The following is a 16486-nucleotide window of genomic DNA, read 5'->3' on the forward strand; positions in this document are numbered from 1 at the left end:
TTTTTTTTTAAAGTGATTGTGAACAGAAGCTAGTTTCTCCACATTACAGTGCTACAGCTACTACAGTGCTACACAGATCCAGTGTTTAGTCTTCTCTCCACTGTTGTGGATGACTTTGAGCAAATAAAGTGCCATATAAAGTGAAAGTATGGCTAAAAATCTACCTTGTTGTAAAATCAAGTTGTGTGTTTTTATAGATTTAAACTGGAGATATAAGGTCTATGTAGCTAAGTACTGAAATATTATAGCACACAAATTAGCATGATGCTAACAGCACACTCAGGTTGCCCAAATATGTTTTTTAAGTTTTTTTGTGTGTGAAAATATTAATATCTTTAATTTTTCAGCAGAATGGATAAATAGTTTTCAGCATAACATAAAGCGATTCAGTGTGTAGAAATTGTATTTTGTTTTGGAGCATTTCTGTTGTACTGTTTTTACCCACAGCGTAAAGAGCTGAGGGTATGTTTACACTATATAGATTTGTTTGACTGTTTTTGTTGAATAAAGGGCCTAATTTGCATTTGTTCCATATACATTTCTGATGTTTATTGGTGTATATTGGCTTGAGTCACTGCAAACTGTGAAGTGTTTAAGAGATGGGTGCTTTAGGGTGAGCTGTGCAGTAGTTGACGAGGGGTGTGAGTGTGAGTATGTGAAACTGAATCACATCAGAGTGATGTAATTGAGCCGATGACTGTCAGAGAAGGGCTTGAGTTCAGTGAGGAATACTCCACTGAGCTTTAAACTTCCCTAACACACAAATATACTCACAAACACGCCTCCAAAAATGTCCAAAATCGTCGTTATCATGGAACTATCAGTTGTCTGGTTAGAGTCACTGTGGTGGATAAGGTCTGTCAAATACCTTGAAGTAATTATTCAAGAGTTCTACAGTGTGTTGTCATATTCAAAGTAATCGAGCTGTTCAGCTAAACTCAGAAATGTATACTCACCATTCATTTCATTTCAGCCAGAAGTAACTATAAAAAACACTACCCAAACCCTACCCCCTTCTCTTTGCCTCAAATGTAGTCAGTCAAAAATTGTACACCCACAAAATGTGAGAATTACACTATTTTGAAATTCACAAACCCCTCTTTTCAGAAGGAATGTTGAACAAGCATTTGGACACAGAGTATGTAATGTTTTTTGCTTTTCTTTGACACTCTCTGCTCCTAACTGTTCTGCAGGATTTGTAATTGATTCTCATTATTATTATTATTATTATTATTGATTGAGGGCAGCACTGTGGTGCTGCAGGTAGTGTCGCTGTCACACAGCTCCAGGATCTTGGGTCTACGTTTCAGACCCCAGGTCATTGTTTCTGAGGGTTTCCTCCAGGTGCTCAGGTTCTTCAATGGATTGTTCATGCCTAAAATGCTCAGAAGTGCGAATGTGCGAAGTGAGTGAATGTGTGAGTGTGTGTTGCCCTGTGATGGACTGGCACCCCCTCCAGTGTGTGTTCCTACCTTGCGCCCATTGATTTTGGGAAGGCTCCAGACCCACTACGATCCTGACCTGGATAAGTGGTTGCAGAAAATAGATGAATGAATGAATTAATGATTTAATTTATAATTGTTATGAGTTTATGAATTGAATCTAAGGCTGTTATTCTTCTGGGTGTGACAGATCCAGGTGATAAAGATTGAGACGGAGGACAACAGAGAAACGCGTTCAGCCAAGGATGCTCTGCTGCTCTGGTGCCAGATGAAAACAGCTGGGTAAGAGTGAAACCTATTTATTAACTGTTCATTAACTATTCTACATTCTTACTGTGCCAGTACAACAAATGCAATTTTATACAGTGTAATAAAAAAGATTAAATAACCCTGGTCTAATATCATGTTTTTGTGAGAACAAATGACACATTCTCAGAGAACTCATCAAAGCATGGCACTTTCTTACACATTTTACTACATAGTTTTTTGTAAATATGTAAACCCCATATATAAGATGGGGTTTTAACTTCTGCACATTACAAATTTCATTTTCTTCCTAAAAATAATTGTTCTACAAGGGTTCTTTATTAAAGGAAATGCTGCAAAGAACCCTTTAACTATGCAAAAGGTTCTTCAATTTCTTCAGGGTGCTATATAGAACATTCTTTACCATTAATGCTTTTAGAACAATAATTATTAAGTGTGTATATATTAAATTCACTAAATAATCTCTTTCTTTTCACTTACGAAACATGTATTTGTTGCTTTACTGGACTGTACGGCACTGTCTAAGAAAAACTATTGACAGTGTATTTCAAATGTAATTATCTTTTATTATTTTTTTACTAATTATATTTCTCTCTGTGTATTTTGCAGGTATCCTGAGGTTAATATTCATAATTTCACCACATGCTGGAGGGATGGACTGGCTTTTAATGCACTTATTCACCGTCACAGGTCTCTCTCTCTTTCTCACACACACACACATACACATTGCTTTCTTTCTCTTTGTTTCAATCCAAGTCCAAATCAGTTAAAATACATTTAAATATCTTCCTCAGGCCTGATCTGATTGAGTTTCATAAACTGACCAGATCCAACGCCACACACAACCTCCAGCAAGCCTTTAACATTGCTGAGCAGAGTCTAGGACTCACCAAGCTCCTGGATCCAGAGGGTGAGTGGATAATGTCCCCAGTGACACCCGTGTTTATTCTCTCTTAATAAGACAATTCAGTATTTTTCTAAAATCTGCATGTCTAATAATTTTGACATTCCCCAGAGCTAAGTAACAAAAAAGAAGACCTGTTAGCTTGAAAGGGACATATAATAGAATCAGTAGATCACTGAAGCAGTGTGGTCTGTCTGTAGCAGGTGTAATTCCCATACAAGGAACTCAGAATCAAGGAACTCTTTAAATCAAACAGAAATTAATAGGATTTTTGAAAACTGCTATTTCATCTAATGCATTTTGTCGCTGTCCAATTAACAACATGTCTCCATAAATATTAACTTTACAGGAGAAGGAAAAATCCTCTTTAAATTTCAATGAAAGACAGTGCCTAAAGATTTCATTCTCAGTCATTTAGGAGCATTTGTATTGGTCCATTCATCACAAAAAAGTGAAGGACATCTGCTGTGTTCAAATGATGTAATAAAATGAAAATGGGCGTTAATAACACACACTAATGTCATATTAATAACATTAACTGTTATTAACTCCTATCTGTTTTCTTTTCTCCTCAGATGTAAACACAGAGAATCCAGATGAGAAGTCTATAATAACATATGTGGTTTCTTACTACCACTATTTCTCCAAGATGAAAGCTCTTATAGTAGAGGGTAAAAGGATCGGGAAGGTGAGCGCTCTGACTCAGGACTTTTAGCTTTTTTTCTCTGATCTGTCAACCTTTAAATAAAAAACGATTCATTTTTTAAGTAAAAAAAAAAAATCACTGAGTTTGTCAGGTTTTTCTGTAGTGGAGTCATGACGGATTTCTCTATGAAATCTATACAGAAATTAATTTGAATGTTTGAAAATAAACAACACGGGTCCAAGCCAGATCCTATGTTCATTTTTACACTCAATGTCACTGCTCAGAGGTACAAGTTCATTCAATAATTAAATTTGAATAATGCTACAAGCATCAGCTAATACTCCTGCCAACTGAAATTGTGTCACTCTGAAAGTAAGTCTACTAAAACACTATTATAAATTAATAGAGCCTCGTCAAACTTAAGACTAAACTGAAACAACTCTTATATCCACAATAGACAAAGCCTACTGGTGTGTGTGAGGGATTCTGGGGAGAACGAAGTGACAGCAGCGCTACCTTGTTAGCCTGTAGCATTATTGTTATATTTAACTTCAGTCAATCTCAAAATGAGCTGTTTCTCTTTTCCTGCAGGTGTTGGATAATGCTATCGAGGCAGAGAAGATCATTCAGCGCTATGATGGTCTAGCCTCAGATCTGCTGGAATGGATTGAGAAGACCATAAGTGTCATCAGCAACCAGAAGTTCGCTAATTCGCTTACAGGCGTACAGCAACAGCTTCAAGCCTTTACAACCTACTGCACCATCGAGAAGCCTATAAAGTAAGCAGCAAAACTTAGCATTTGATATTAGTATCCACATTTTATAGCTAATTTAAATCTTAGTAATTGACACATTAGCGTTTAGCACACTCATTTTATTGCGTATTTGAAAATAGTCATTAGCAGTCTTACTCAGGCACTCATATTCTACCTAAATTTAAAATGATCCACAAGCAGTCACATATGCAAGCTAATCTTAGCAATAGCCATTGGCACTCTTATTTCATAGATAACCTTAGCATTAGACATTAGTACTGTCATGGATGGTGCTACGTTTTGCATCTCTGAAATTGAGTGAACATACAGAACATAGATTATTACCAGCTGTTGTGCTTTGTGTGCTGTGCCAGGTTCCAGGAAAAAGGAAACCTGGAGGTGCTGCTTTTCACCATCCAAAGTAAACTCAGAGCTAACAACCAGAAACCGTATGTGCCTCAGGAGGGAAAACTCATCTCCGACATCAACAAGGTACAATCTGTCTGTTACTAATAATTAAAACTAAAATTACTAACGTTAATTATTAAAACCAGCTACTTTAACCTGCACCCACTGTACACAGTGTATAGAAACTTTAAAGGAAATAATTTTCCTTCGGGTGCTCTGGTTTCCTCCCGCAGTCCATAAAACACACGTTGGTAGGTGGATTGGCGACTCAAAAGTGTCCTTAGGTGTGAGTGTATAAGTGAATGTGTGAGTGTGTGTGTTGCCCTGTGAAGTACTGGCGCCCCCTTCAGGGTGTATTCCTGCCTTACGCCCAATGATTCTGGGTAGGCTCTGGACCCACCGTGACCCTGAACTGGAAACGAATGAATGAATGAACGTTTTTAAATAGTGTCCACTCTCTGTCCACTCCATTTGATGCACCTACCTGGTTACCTGGTTAGTCCACACTGTAGATCTAAAGTCAGAGTCAGCACCTCAGCTGATGCTGCACAGTTTGTGTTTGCCATCCTCTATTGTCAGTAAGCTCTCATTTGTATATCGGTGTGTCCGTTTGTGTTGTTTTTAGGCGTGGGAGCATCTAGAGAAGGCAGAGCATGAGAGGGGAGTGGCTCTGAGGAAGGAGCTGATTCGTCAGGAGAAGTTAGAGCTGCTGGCTCAGCGTTTTGACCACAAGACGACCATGAGACAAGCCTGGCTCAATGAGAACCAGAGACTTGTCTCTCAGGTACTCAGTCTGTTCAGTGATGAACAGTATATTTATTTATTATTGTTATTGAATGGACAACAATAGAAAGAAATGCATTTTAATGCTTTTACAGAACAACTTAACTTATGTGTGATTTATTTACTTGTCTAAGGATAATTTTGGGTACGACCTGCCGGCTGTGGAGGCAGCGATGAAGAAACATGAGGCGATTGAGGCGGATATTTCTTCGTATGAGGAGCGCATCACTGTAGTGGTGGAGCTTGCGTGCGAAATGGAGGCAGAGGGATACTACGATATCCGCCGGATTCTCGCTCGGAAGGAGAACATTCTTGGACAGTGGTGTCTGCTGAAGGAGCTGGTGATTGCCAGGAAAACACGTCTGGAGAAAAACCTTGCACTCCAGAAAACCTTTCAGGAGATGGTTTACATGATTGATTGGATGGAGGACATGCAGGTGGGAAAGTATTATTTATGTAATATATATATATATATATATATATATATATATATATATATATATATATATATATATATATATAAAATATAATATAATTTCTTTATATAATCTAGAATACCCAATGTGGCTTTGTGTATTAGGGTGGGGTGTTTAATTTAAAAAGAGCTCTATAATATACTCAACACATTGTCTTTCTGACAGATTGTAATATATTACAGGAAGTGTAGGGGGTGCTGTTTCTCCTTAAATGCTGCTATGTAAGAATTAATTGTCTTCCAGGAATTAAATAAATGTAATATAATCTTGTATGAGTCATGGTTTTTAAATTACAAGTGATGCTAATTTTAATACAGTATCCTGATCTACAGGTGTCTACAATTTTCTCAATACATAGGGTTTTATGGAACAGTTTATATAATAGGTGTCTGCAACATGTACTCAAGTAAGTTAACAATAGATATGAAATGATGAATACTAAATACAGGTATTGTATTGGATATGCCTTGTTTACATTGTACTGATATAATGTTGATATTTAAATGAAACCTCACACTGCCCCCTACACTTCCAGCTGTGTGTTACAATCTGTTTGATGAATACAATTTAAGAAAATTAGATTGTATATTTTTCATAACATCACAAAATATCATAAAGGAAGCTATGTTTGATGATATTCTAAGATTAATATATGACATTGGTCCTTAATGTTGGCTGTTTGTCTCCAGGTGAAGCTGATGTCTAAAGATTATGGTAAACACCTGCTGGAGGTGGATGATCTATTGCAAAAACACAGTCTACAGGAGGCAGACATCTCTGTCCAATCAGAACGAGTCCAGACTCTCAATTCTGCCGCTCTCAAGTTTACTACTATCCAGGGTCAGTCCTCACCACATCACAGCACTGTATATAACGTCTTTAGCCCATAACCCCATCATCATCCAGAGACTGTTCTAACTTTATCACAACACTTTTTACAGATCGTATCACACTGTAAACAACTTCACCTCCCTCCCACAATACCCCCTGTTTAGGGTCAGTCCTCTCTATACCACACTGTATTGACTGTATTTAATTATTATAATGTTAATTGTTTGCCTTAACCCCCTTTTATTTATCTTTTTAAAGACCTGCATTTAAATAATGCTAAATGCTACAAGCTACAGGCTTCTTTTTACAGCCTTATGTGTTTAAAAATAATTTTTTTTCTAGAAATTGACATTGACAACTAATTTAAAAATACATAGATGAGAATTGTGTTCAAATGTGAAAAAAGGTGAACTTTGACTTTAAAATGGCATTCAGCACCCTCTGCAACCGAGAGTGAGTAACGTTGACCTGTTAGTGTCTTCTGTGAGTCACAAAAGGGACTTTTATTACTGAATTCTCTACCAAACAGTATAAATATAATCTAGGCTGTTTAATGGACATGGATCAAGACTAGACACTTACATCATTGCAGTGCTATATGTGAGTTATTCTTGACATTTAATTATTTATTTATGTCTTGCTTTGTTTGCTTTTGCTGCCATTTTGTGTTTTTTTTTCTTTTTTCCTCTTTCTTTTATTTATTTACACTACTTTATCTTTAACTGCATTTTTGTTTTTGTTTTCTGGTTTCTTTCTTTTTCTCTTATTGTGTCTTTGCACTTTCTTTCTCTCTCTCTCTCTCTCTCTCTCTCTCTCTCTCTCCTCTATTGGAAGTCATTGTAAATTCCAGCAGTTTTAGAGCATTTCTAGTGGTCTGTTCATCATTCAGTTTTAATGTAATACAAAGGACGGTTTATATTTTGTTTCTGCACTTATTTGTCCATTTCATCCACTCTATTTACCATATAGCTCAGTGCTGTAGTTCTACAATTACAGACTTGTGTTTTTTTGTACATATTACATAACATTTAAATACATGTTATTCCAATTTCACCCTGTACTTCAGTGGTCAGGACCTCCAGAGCAGGTATGATTTGGGTGGTGGATCATTTTCAGCACTGCAGTGACTCTCTCTCTCTCTCTCTCTCCCTCCCTCTCTCTCTCTCTCTGTCCCAGGTTATCAACCGTGTGATCCTCAAGTGATATGCAACCGAGTGAACCATGTAAGTTCGTGCCTGGAGGAGCTGCAGCAGCTGGCAGAGCAACGGCGCTGCGAGCTGCAGGATTCCCAGGAGCTCTGGGCATTTTACCAGGAGCTGGAGGAGACAGAGGTGTGGATCCGGGAGAAGACATCCATCCTGGCAACTCAAGGCTGCGGTAAAGACCTGAGCAGTGTCCTGCGGCTACTGCAGAAACACCGTGGTGTCGCCGGAGAACTTTTGCACCGTCGAGCCCTGCTGCAGAATTCCATCAAACAGGGAAAACACATAATCAGCACCAAGAACCTTGGCACTGCTGGCATTCACCAGAGACTCCTTGAGATCAAGGCTGAGTGGAAGAGGCTGGAAGACCAGGCCGCACAGAGACTCAATCATCTACAGGTAGTAGAAGTGTGGAGGCAGTGCTGAGAATGATCGACCACCCAAATCATATCTGCTCTGTGGTGGTCTTGACCATTAAAGATCAGGGTGAAAGCGGGCAAACTAAGTATGCAGAGCAACAGATGGGCTTCAGTGTATAATTGTAGAGCTACAAAGTGCTCCTTGTCAATGGAACTGAGGGAATAGTCAATGGGTGTATGGACAAGGATGTGGTCGTAATGGTATGGTTGGTGTGTTTTTATCCAGGAATCTAAGATTTAGTGCGACTGTCCAGGTGTTTTCCTATCCCCAGGGATGCTATAGCAATCTGTAACCAAGACTTTAAGAGAACAAGGCCCTCTGTCTTCCCCAGCTCTCAGCACAGTGCTAGCGTAGCTAAGGAAACAGAATTCCCTGTTACTCTTCTCCTGAAGAGAGAAGTACCCTGAACAGTAACCCTCACTCCTCCAGGGGGCGCTAGACTTCTTCTGGTTAATGGAGGCAATGGATAATGAGTAACGGCTAATGAGTTATCAGTTAGTACACCTTTTAAGTGATATCATGAGTCTTACAAACACCTAACATTCCCCCTCCCTCCCACCAGGAGGCACTTGATTTCTTCCAGTTCACGGCGGAGGTGGACGATCTGCTGGCATGGCTGCAAGATGAATACCGGCTGGTGTCCAGCGAGGATTTTGGACATGATGAGTACTCAACCCAGTCTCTGCTAAAGAAGCACCGGGGAGTTCGTGAGGACATTGATAAGCACCGTGCGATGGTAGTGGCACTGAGGAAGCACATGGTGGCGCTGCCGCCTCAGTATCGTGAGCTGGATGAGGCTCAGCAACGAGTAGCTGAGGTGGAGCAGCTGTACGGAGAGGTGGCCGAGCTGGCGATCCTGCGGCAGCAGTGGCTCCATGATGCTCTCGCAGTTTACTGTATGTTCAGTGAAGTTAACGCCTGCGAGCTGTGGATTGATGAGAAAGAGCAGTGGCTCAACAGGATGGAGATCCCAGAGAGACTGGAGGACGTGGAGGTAGTGGCACACAGGTAAATAACACAGGTTTGAGAAACCCTAGTTTATATTTGTGTCAGAAAATGTTAGTGCCCTCACACTTATACATGGCATTTTTCTGCTAATTAAAATATGCAAATTCTGTTTATTTGCCCAGATAAAATGACGTTTTGAATGTTTAACTGTTTAATTAACAGTTATTGTGTGTAAAAATATGCATCGTGTATCAAATTTTTCAGAATCATTGAGTCAGTGTCATTTTCTCTTTAAAGGAACACTAAGTAAGATTTCGTATTTTAGTTTCTGGGCTCCCCCTACACTTCCAGAGTGTAATGAACTTTTACAGCACTGTCCTGAAATCAAGAGGGAGAGGGGATGGCAGGTGGTGTGGTTTCCTACCCTCCTCTAAAATTTACATAGTGCCATTTCTGCAGTGCTGAGCCTGGAGTAGCAATGACAAAGGTGTTATTCTCACTATAACAGATCAGTGGAGAATCATGATAATTTTGAAGCTGCCATTTTAAGGTAAAAATGCTGCCTAGGGTTCCTTTAAATTCTGAAATCTTTAAAAACCTTTCTCTCAAAATACACACCCTAATATGTATGTTGGACAGTGGATAGATGAAGACCCTAGTTGTAGATTATGTACAGGGGTTGGCACGCTGAAGCATATTCTATCAGCTTGTAAGGTTTGTTTGTTGCAGGGGAGGTTTACATGGAGACATAATCAGGTGCTGAAGTACACAGACTTGGCGGCTGAGTTGAGGGAACATGTTATCCCGGTGTTATGGGATTTGTAGCCAAGTCTGCCACATCCCTGCTTGTGCAGTTCACCGTCAGAGGCCGGGAATTAAGGGCAGCTGTGAAAGAGTTATCAGAAACAGCTGAAAGGTCTAGTCAGTTGTTGTGGATAAGGAGAACACAGACTAGTCGGGGAAATGCTCTGTAGAGGTACTGTTGTGGTGGTTGGTGATGTAGCACGTAAAGATCACATGGAACTGGTGGCACTGAGCATGCATTAACGGTGCCAGTGGGGCTAGGTACAGCCTTAGTCACCAGGGAGGCCAGTGTGGATTTACGGTTGTTGATACTTAAGGGTAATGTAGGACTGTAAAGCTAGCTGTTGAGCCTTCTGGAGGTGTCGTGGACTTAAGTCGAGCTAAACACTGATGAGGAGAGGTGCCTACCTGATGACCCCTGTGAAGAGCTAGTGATGCAGTGAGTGGTTTGGGTACTCATGTGATGGGCTCAATGAGTAACCGTAGATGTTAAGGGTAGCTGGTTGCTGATCGGATCACAAACGGCCACAGCAACTTTATGGTGTAGCTGTAGGATTGGAACAATAGAAGTTATGTGGCTGCCGGTAGGAAGAGTGTGGGGTGGGACCTATGTGAAGCTCTAATGGATTGGCATAGGATATTTTACGCCTTATCTTGTGTATGTTTATAATAATGTAAATCTCAATTTTTTGTCTTTTTTTACATTTTAAAAATTGCATTGATGAAGAGACACTTTTAAAATTGTTTTTTTAAAGTGTTTTATAATAAAAATATTTTTACAATCCTAATTTGTTTTGTCATAAAGATATTTTCTTTGTCTGTTTTTCAGTTAAATAAAAATTCAAAATAATGAACAAATCACATATTTTATTTAAAATAAAATCCCAACTTTTCTGGGGATGGGTTTTGTACATTAGCTTACATTGAAAATTAAGAATGTTTTCATTCTCCTGTCCATTTTGTATTTGTTGTAGGTTTGAGAGTCTGGATCAGGAGATGAACAGCCTGATGGGAAGGATTCTGGATGTTAATCAGATTGTGCAGCAACTGTTGGACAGTGGTCACCCAAGTTCCACTGAGGTCCGAGGCTGCCAGGACCACCTTAACAGCAGGTAGACCACATCCTTAGTGTGTGTTTCATTGCCACGATTAGAGAAATGTGATGGGATTCTACCCATAGTGATATTTGGATGAAATATTAATAAAGTTTAATCTTGCAGCTCCTTATGAACACCAACTCATACAGATGTGTTTTTAGATGTTATAAGGTTCAGTACTGTGGTATTTTTCAAATATATCACAGAACAAACCATAGTACTAATCATTCATTCATTCATTCATTCATTATCTGTAACCGCTTATCCAGTTCAGGGTCACGGTGGGTCCAGAGCCTACCAGGAATCATTGGGCGCAAGGTGGGAATACACCCTGGAGGGGGCGCCAGTCCTTCACAGGGCGACACACACTCACACACTCCCACCTACAGACACTTTGAGTCACCAATCCATCTACCAACGTGTGTTTTTGGACGGTGGGAAGAAACCGGAGCACCCGGAGGACACCCACACAGACACAGGAAGAACACACCAAATTCCTCACAGACAGTCACCCGGAGGACACTCACGCAGACACAGGGAGAACACACCAAACTCCTCACAGACAGTCACCCGGAGGAAACCCACGCAGACACAGGGACAACACACCACACTCCTCACAGACAGTCACCCGGAGGAAACCCACGCGGACACAGGGAGAACACACCACACTCCTCACAGACAGTCACCCGGAGGAAACCCACGCGGACACAGGGAGAACACACCACACTCCTCACAGACAGTCACCCGGAGCGGGAATCGAACCCACAACCTCCAGGTCCCTGGAGCTGTGTGACTGCGACACTACCTTCTGCACCACTGTGCCACCCTTAGTAATAATCAGTTACATTGTTTTAATAAAGATAATAAGTCCGTTCTATCTGAGAGATCTTACCTGTCTGATATGACAAACTATTTATTCTTTCCACTTGCATTGTATCAGGACCATAGATATCCAGGCTGTGTGTTTTTGTGTATGTCTGCATATGTCTGTATGTCTTTTTATGTGTTCAAATGAGTTGCCATTTTGGTCTGATCTTGGCGTAAATATCTGCTCCGATGTTGCTGCCATCTGTTATGGCTCTTGCACACTGAGCTGATCCAACCTGGACCAAGGTCACGTGACCTTACTAACCCTGACCCTGACTCCAGATAATAATGAATAAATGACCATATACACAGTGTGGTATAAACAGTACAGATCCAAAAATATCAGTGGAATATTTCCAAATTTATTTGGACATCAGTCGTTTTTTCTCCAATGATTCTTCCGCATGATATACTGACACCTAATGGCCTGGATTTATCAGATAGTTTGTACCAAACCTGTTTTGAACAAGACTGTCTCTGTGTGGAGGACCCGAACTATGGAGCATAAACTGGCCCATTAAGGGATTATGAAGCAAATTGGGTTTTCTTACTAGGTGCTTTGCTATGTTTATATATTTAAAATATTACAACATAATAAATAAGACTTATAATAAATAATACATTTATTATTATTATATAAAAAACATAAAACATTGATTCTGTTTGTACAGTGGAGATGAGTTAAACCTTTTTTTATTCGCTGCTAGGTTTTTTTTCTGGGGACTTGAGAGTTGTCCCGGTTACCATGCCCTTGTTTCTCTCTCTCTCTATGTGTGTGTGTGTGTGTGTGTGTTATTCTCCAGCTGAGTCAGATGACTCAGAGTGAGTGATATTCAGGTTTAAGCACCCAGTCTGTTTTTAAAAAAGGTTCTATGACCTAATATTTGCATGTTACTGTAACTATGGTAGTGAATCAAGAATAAATGCTATCAGGTCCGAGTGATATTTTACCAGAATATCTCTGCTTTAGTGTTTATAAAATGTGAAGTAATTTGTTTGCAATTTAGCACAGTTGAATCTGTGCTAGTTTTTACAAACTATGACAAATAAGGACTGTTGCTTATTTTATATATACACAGTCTTTATTCAGAGCTAAACCTTGCATCTCTTTTACAGTTTTTGAAAAACATTTATTGCATTACATTAAATCATGAAGGAACCAGTAAAAATTGAATGAAAATGACTTTAACAAGAAGAAAAAAGTTATATAGCATGTTCATTTTCTTTCTAAAAACAAACCAAATTATCTGCCAATGGAGTAAGTCATAAATAGATAAAATAATTTTAAAAATCTATACATAGGTTGAATCGTCTAAATTATTGGTGATGTCTCCTACAGGTGGAACCGGATGGTGGAGCTGGTGGAGCAGAAGAAAGACCACCTGGACTCTATCCTGCGCCTCCAGAACTATCTTCTAGAGTGTGCTGAGATCAAGTCCCAGATCCAGGAGAAGAGGAAGGCCATTGATGCCACTCAATATGTGGGCAGTGACCTGGGCAGCGTTCTGGCACTCCAGCGGCGCCTGTCGACCATGGAGGGAGCTCTGTCCGTGCTGGAGCCCAAACTGCTGCACCTGCAGGAGGAGGCAGAGGAGCTGGCAACCGGGCACCCGGATCGTGCCGTGGAGGTTCTGGTGCCATTTGAAGGGATAAGTGTGGAGTGGGAGGAGCTTAAAAGAACCCTCCAGGGCTGCGAGGACTCCCTTACCGTAGCCGGACGTCTGCAGCAGTTTATCCAGGATCTGGACGCTTTCCTGACCTGGCTCGTCCAAACCCAGACGGCAGCAGCCTCAGAGGACCTCCCCAACACTCTTGAGGAGGCGGAGCGTCTGATCAACCTCCACGCGGCTCTGAAGGAGGAGATTGGACGCTATGAGGAGGATTACGAGCGGCTCCAGGCAGTGAACGAGCTGCTGGAGCAGGAGGATGCCCCGCTTCCACACGCTGCGCTCCAGCAGTGGCTCCAGAAGCTGGACGTGGGCTGGAATAAGCTGCTGGAGATGTGGGAGAGCAGGAGAGAAGTGTTGGTCCAGGCCCATATCTTTCACCTGTTTCTGAGGGATGTCAAGCAGGCTGAGGCTTTCCTCAACAACCAGGTGAAAAATCAGGGGCTCATGAGTGCGTTTCATTGTACACTGTTGATACAGTTGTGTTTTAATCAAAGTTGTTTCCATTTTTGCTGCATTAACAGCGTCTGTTCTTTGCCCCTCGTAATGATTAACTCTGGCTGCTTATGCCTGGCCCATATACATATGGGATAATGGGGCAGATTTTGAGGCTGTTATGCTCCTCCTGACAAGTCTCCTGATTTCAGAGTGATTGTAAATGATTATATTCCCAGATTATTCTGTAGGGAGTCCATAATCCAACTATTACTCCTCTCATCTTCTCCCAGTGCAGTCAGGGCTGCCCAGATTGTGAATCGTAAATATGTAAGATGTTAAATATTGCCTCTCAGAATCCTGTACTGTGGGCTGGAAGCCAACTCTCTGACGTGAAACGTGACATTGATATCACGCCTGAAATCCCGTAAACCAATGAGAGCAGACCTAGGGTTATGGTTTCACCGTGAGAAACTCCCGCCTCTAGCAGTTGGCGACAAACTCCCGCAAGGTTTAAAGGGTCAGAGCGCTTGTTTGGGCATGTGTGGTGTTTCGTTCAATGCGGATCATGTAGTGTGGGTACTATGATGACTCACAATGTGTGAGGTGTCTCATTGATTAGGGTTTTTACATTCCGGTAGTGTGGGCCAGCATTAGATGTGCTGTTTCTTTTTTCAAATGTTCCATTTACATAAGTGGTACACCTTAAATGGGTGACTTTATAAGGCTAAATTTGGCTGGTCATAAAGCAGATTCCTATTCAAATCTCATCCAATATTTTTTCTGCAATGAAGGATGTAACTCTGCTGTAACCATCTCGTCTTTCCTGGGAAGGCTTTACAGCATATGTGAGAGTTTGGTGGTATTCCCTCATGAGGTCCAGGTTAGTTCTGGATCTCATAGCTGCGGGTTGAATTCTTGGCATAGGGTGTGGCAATCTTAGGATCATGTACAGCGGCACTAGGATATTCCATTTCATGATCTGTTTTGAGGTTTCAGAAGTAAATAAAAAACACAGCATTATGTCTTTGTCAGGACATAACAGAAAGCTGACAGTCGCGGTACACAGTAAATAGTTCTTTTAATGTCGTTATCCAAAAGAGTAATCACAAGGCAGGCAAAGTTCAAAAACAGGAGCAAACAGTACCTCAGAGGATGGACAAAAACCGTAGTCAAAAACAGGCAGAGTTCGAAAACCAGAGAATACAAACAATACCAAAAGGGACAAGGCAGGAGACGTAAGTCGGGAACACAGGCAGGAAGTAGGCAACAGGAAACCGTCAGACAAAGTACAAGGGAACGCGTTGTATGCATGGGAGAACCAAAGCAATACTCGGCAGGGAACAGTTCACTGAATGGGGTATATATAGGGAGACAAACAGGTGTGTGTAATTAGAATTCTGGTGAGGGAGACCGGCGGGTAGTCATGTGACTGACAGGTGCATTCTGGGAATTTGAGTCCTGAGATGTAGGCGTGACAGTCTTGCCTTTCATTTAAGATGTTTATTTTATATTTAAGTTGTTGTTAATATTCTTTAGTCATATTAATCAACAACAGAACAGATAACCCTAGGTGGAATGGGAATTATTAATTTCTCAGACCGTACAGAAATATCACAGAAATATCACAAGTATCAGAGCAGTTTAAGGCCTTTGTTCACTTCTGCTTCAGAGACATCTGCTAATGTTTTTAGGGTCACTAGGAAAAAATACTCTCTTAAATTCATGGTAAATGTCAAGTGTCAGAGAAGCGTGTGTCCAATCAGATTTTACTGATGCAGCCACTCGGACACAGAGCCTAAAGCCACAGAGTCTTATTCTCCAGAAACAAAACACAAAACAAAACGCATTGTTAATGGTTTCTGCTCTGTTTCTAATGAGTGAATTCAGCTTTTTTAAGGTGCACATGCTGCCAGTTTGAATTATCCAGGTAAATAGAATGGGACACACTGGAGTCAAGCCAGACAGGTGGCAAGCTCCGCAGCAGTGGGCTGTGGAGCAGTGGAACTGTGTTCTCCACATCACATTGATTATCCAACATCACTAATGTTTATGAGGCTGCGATGAGATCCTCAGAGCAATGTTCCACAATGGAGTTTATAGTAGAGCCTGTTACTGCAGAGAAGGGTTCAGAAGACAACTACAGTCTACATCAAGTTGTTTTCATTTCTGTGTTTCTCTAAGGAGTCGGCTCTGGCTCATGTGGAGCTCCCTACCACAGTGGAGACAGTGGAGGTGGCAATTAAAAAGCACAAAGAATTCACCACCACCATGGAGCTAAACCTCCACCGAATCAAAGCTGTGATCGAGGCGGGAGAGAGTCTGATCAGCCAGAGCAACATATACTCAGAGCGCATCCGAGAACGAGTGGATTTACTCGGCACCAGGTCAGAAACATCCTTACCATTGGTCTCTGTAAGCCTCTAAAGACTCTGCTCACTCATCAGTTCTCTTACAGGTAGATTTGTGAGGGAGGTGGGTAATGTTTGATTACTTAAGGTGGAACGGACTCTAAATTGAAGAGGGCACTAACT

At 40.9% G+C, this 16486-nt stretch overlaps 1 protein-coding gene across 3 annotated transcripts in view; it reads left to right on the forward strand.

Annotated features, from left to right (window-relative positions):
- LOC136709281 (spectrin beta chain, non-erythrocytic 4-like) overlaps window positions 1-16486 on the forward strand; it is a 67946-nt gene that overhangs the window by 15544 nt on the left and 35916 nt on the right. For all 3 annotated transcript variants that reach the window (XR_010804479.1, XM_066684415.1, XM_066684416.1), the window contains exons 5-18: window positions 1633-1724; window positions 2319-2399; window positions 2504-2619; window positions 3189-3301; window positions 3851-4038; window positions 4389-4506; window positions 5048-5206; window positions 5340-5642; window positions 6371-6521; window positions 7689-8113; window positions 8697-9142; window positions 10861-10998; window positions 13190-13946; window positions 16137-16339. Coding sequence is in view for 2 of the 3 variants with exons in the window: in XM_066684415.1 (XP_066540512.1) it covers window positions 1633-1724; window positions 2319-2399; window positions 2504-2619; window positions 3189-3301; window positions 3851-4038; window positions 4389-4506; window positions 5048-5206; window positions 5340-5642; window positions 6371-6521; window positions 7689-8113; window positions 8697-9142; window positions 10861-10998; window positions 13190-13946; window positions 16137-16339 (3290 nt within the window). In the remaining variant the exon portion in view is untranslated. The remainder of the gene's footprint in view (window positions 1-1632; window positions 1725-2318; window positions 2400-2503; window positions 2620-3188; window positions 3302-3850; window positions 4039-4388; window positions 4507-5047; window positions 5207-5339; window positions 5643-6370; window positions 6522-7688; window positions 8114-8696; window positions 9143-10860; window positions 10999-13189; window positions 13947-16136; window positions 16340-16486) is intronic.

The sequence above is a fragment of the Hoplias malabaricus genome, chromosome 11 (genome assembly GCF_029633855.1).
Source record: "Hoplias malabaricus isolate fHopMal1 chromosome 11, fHopMal1.hap1, whole genome shotgun sequence".
NCBI lineage: Eukaryota > Metazoa > Chordata > Actinopteri > Characiformes > Erythrinidae > Hoplias > Hoplias malabaricus.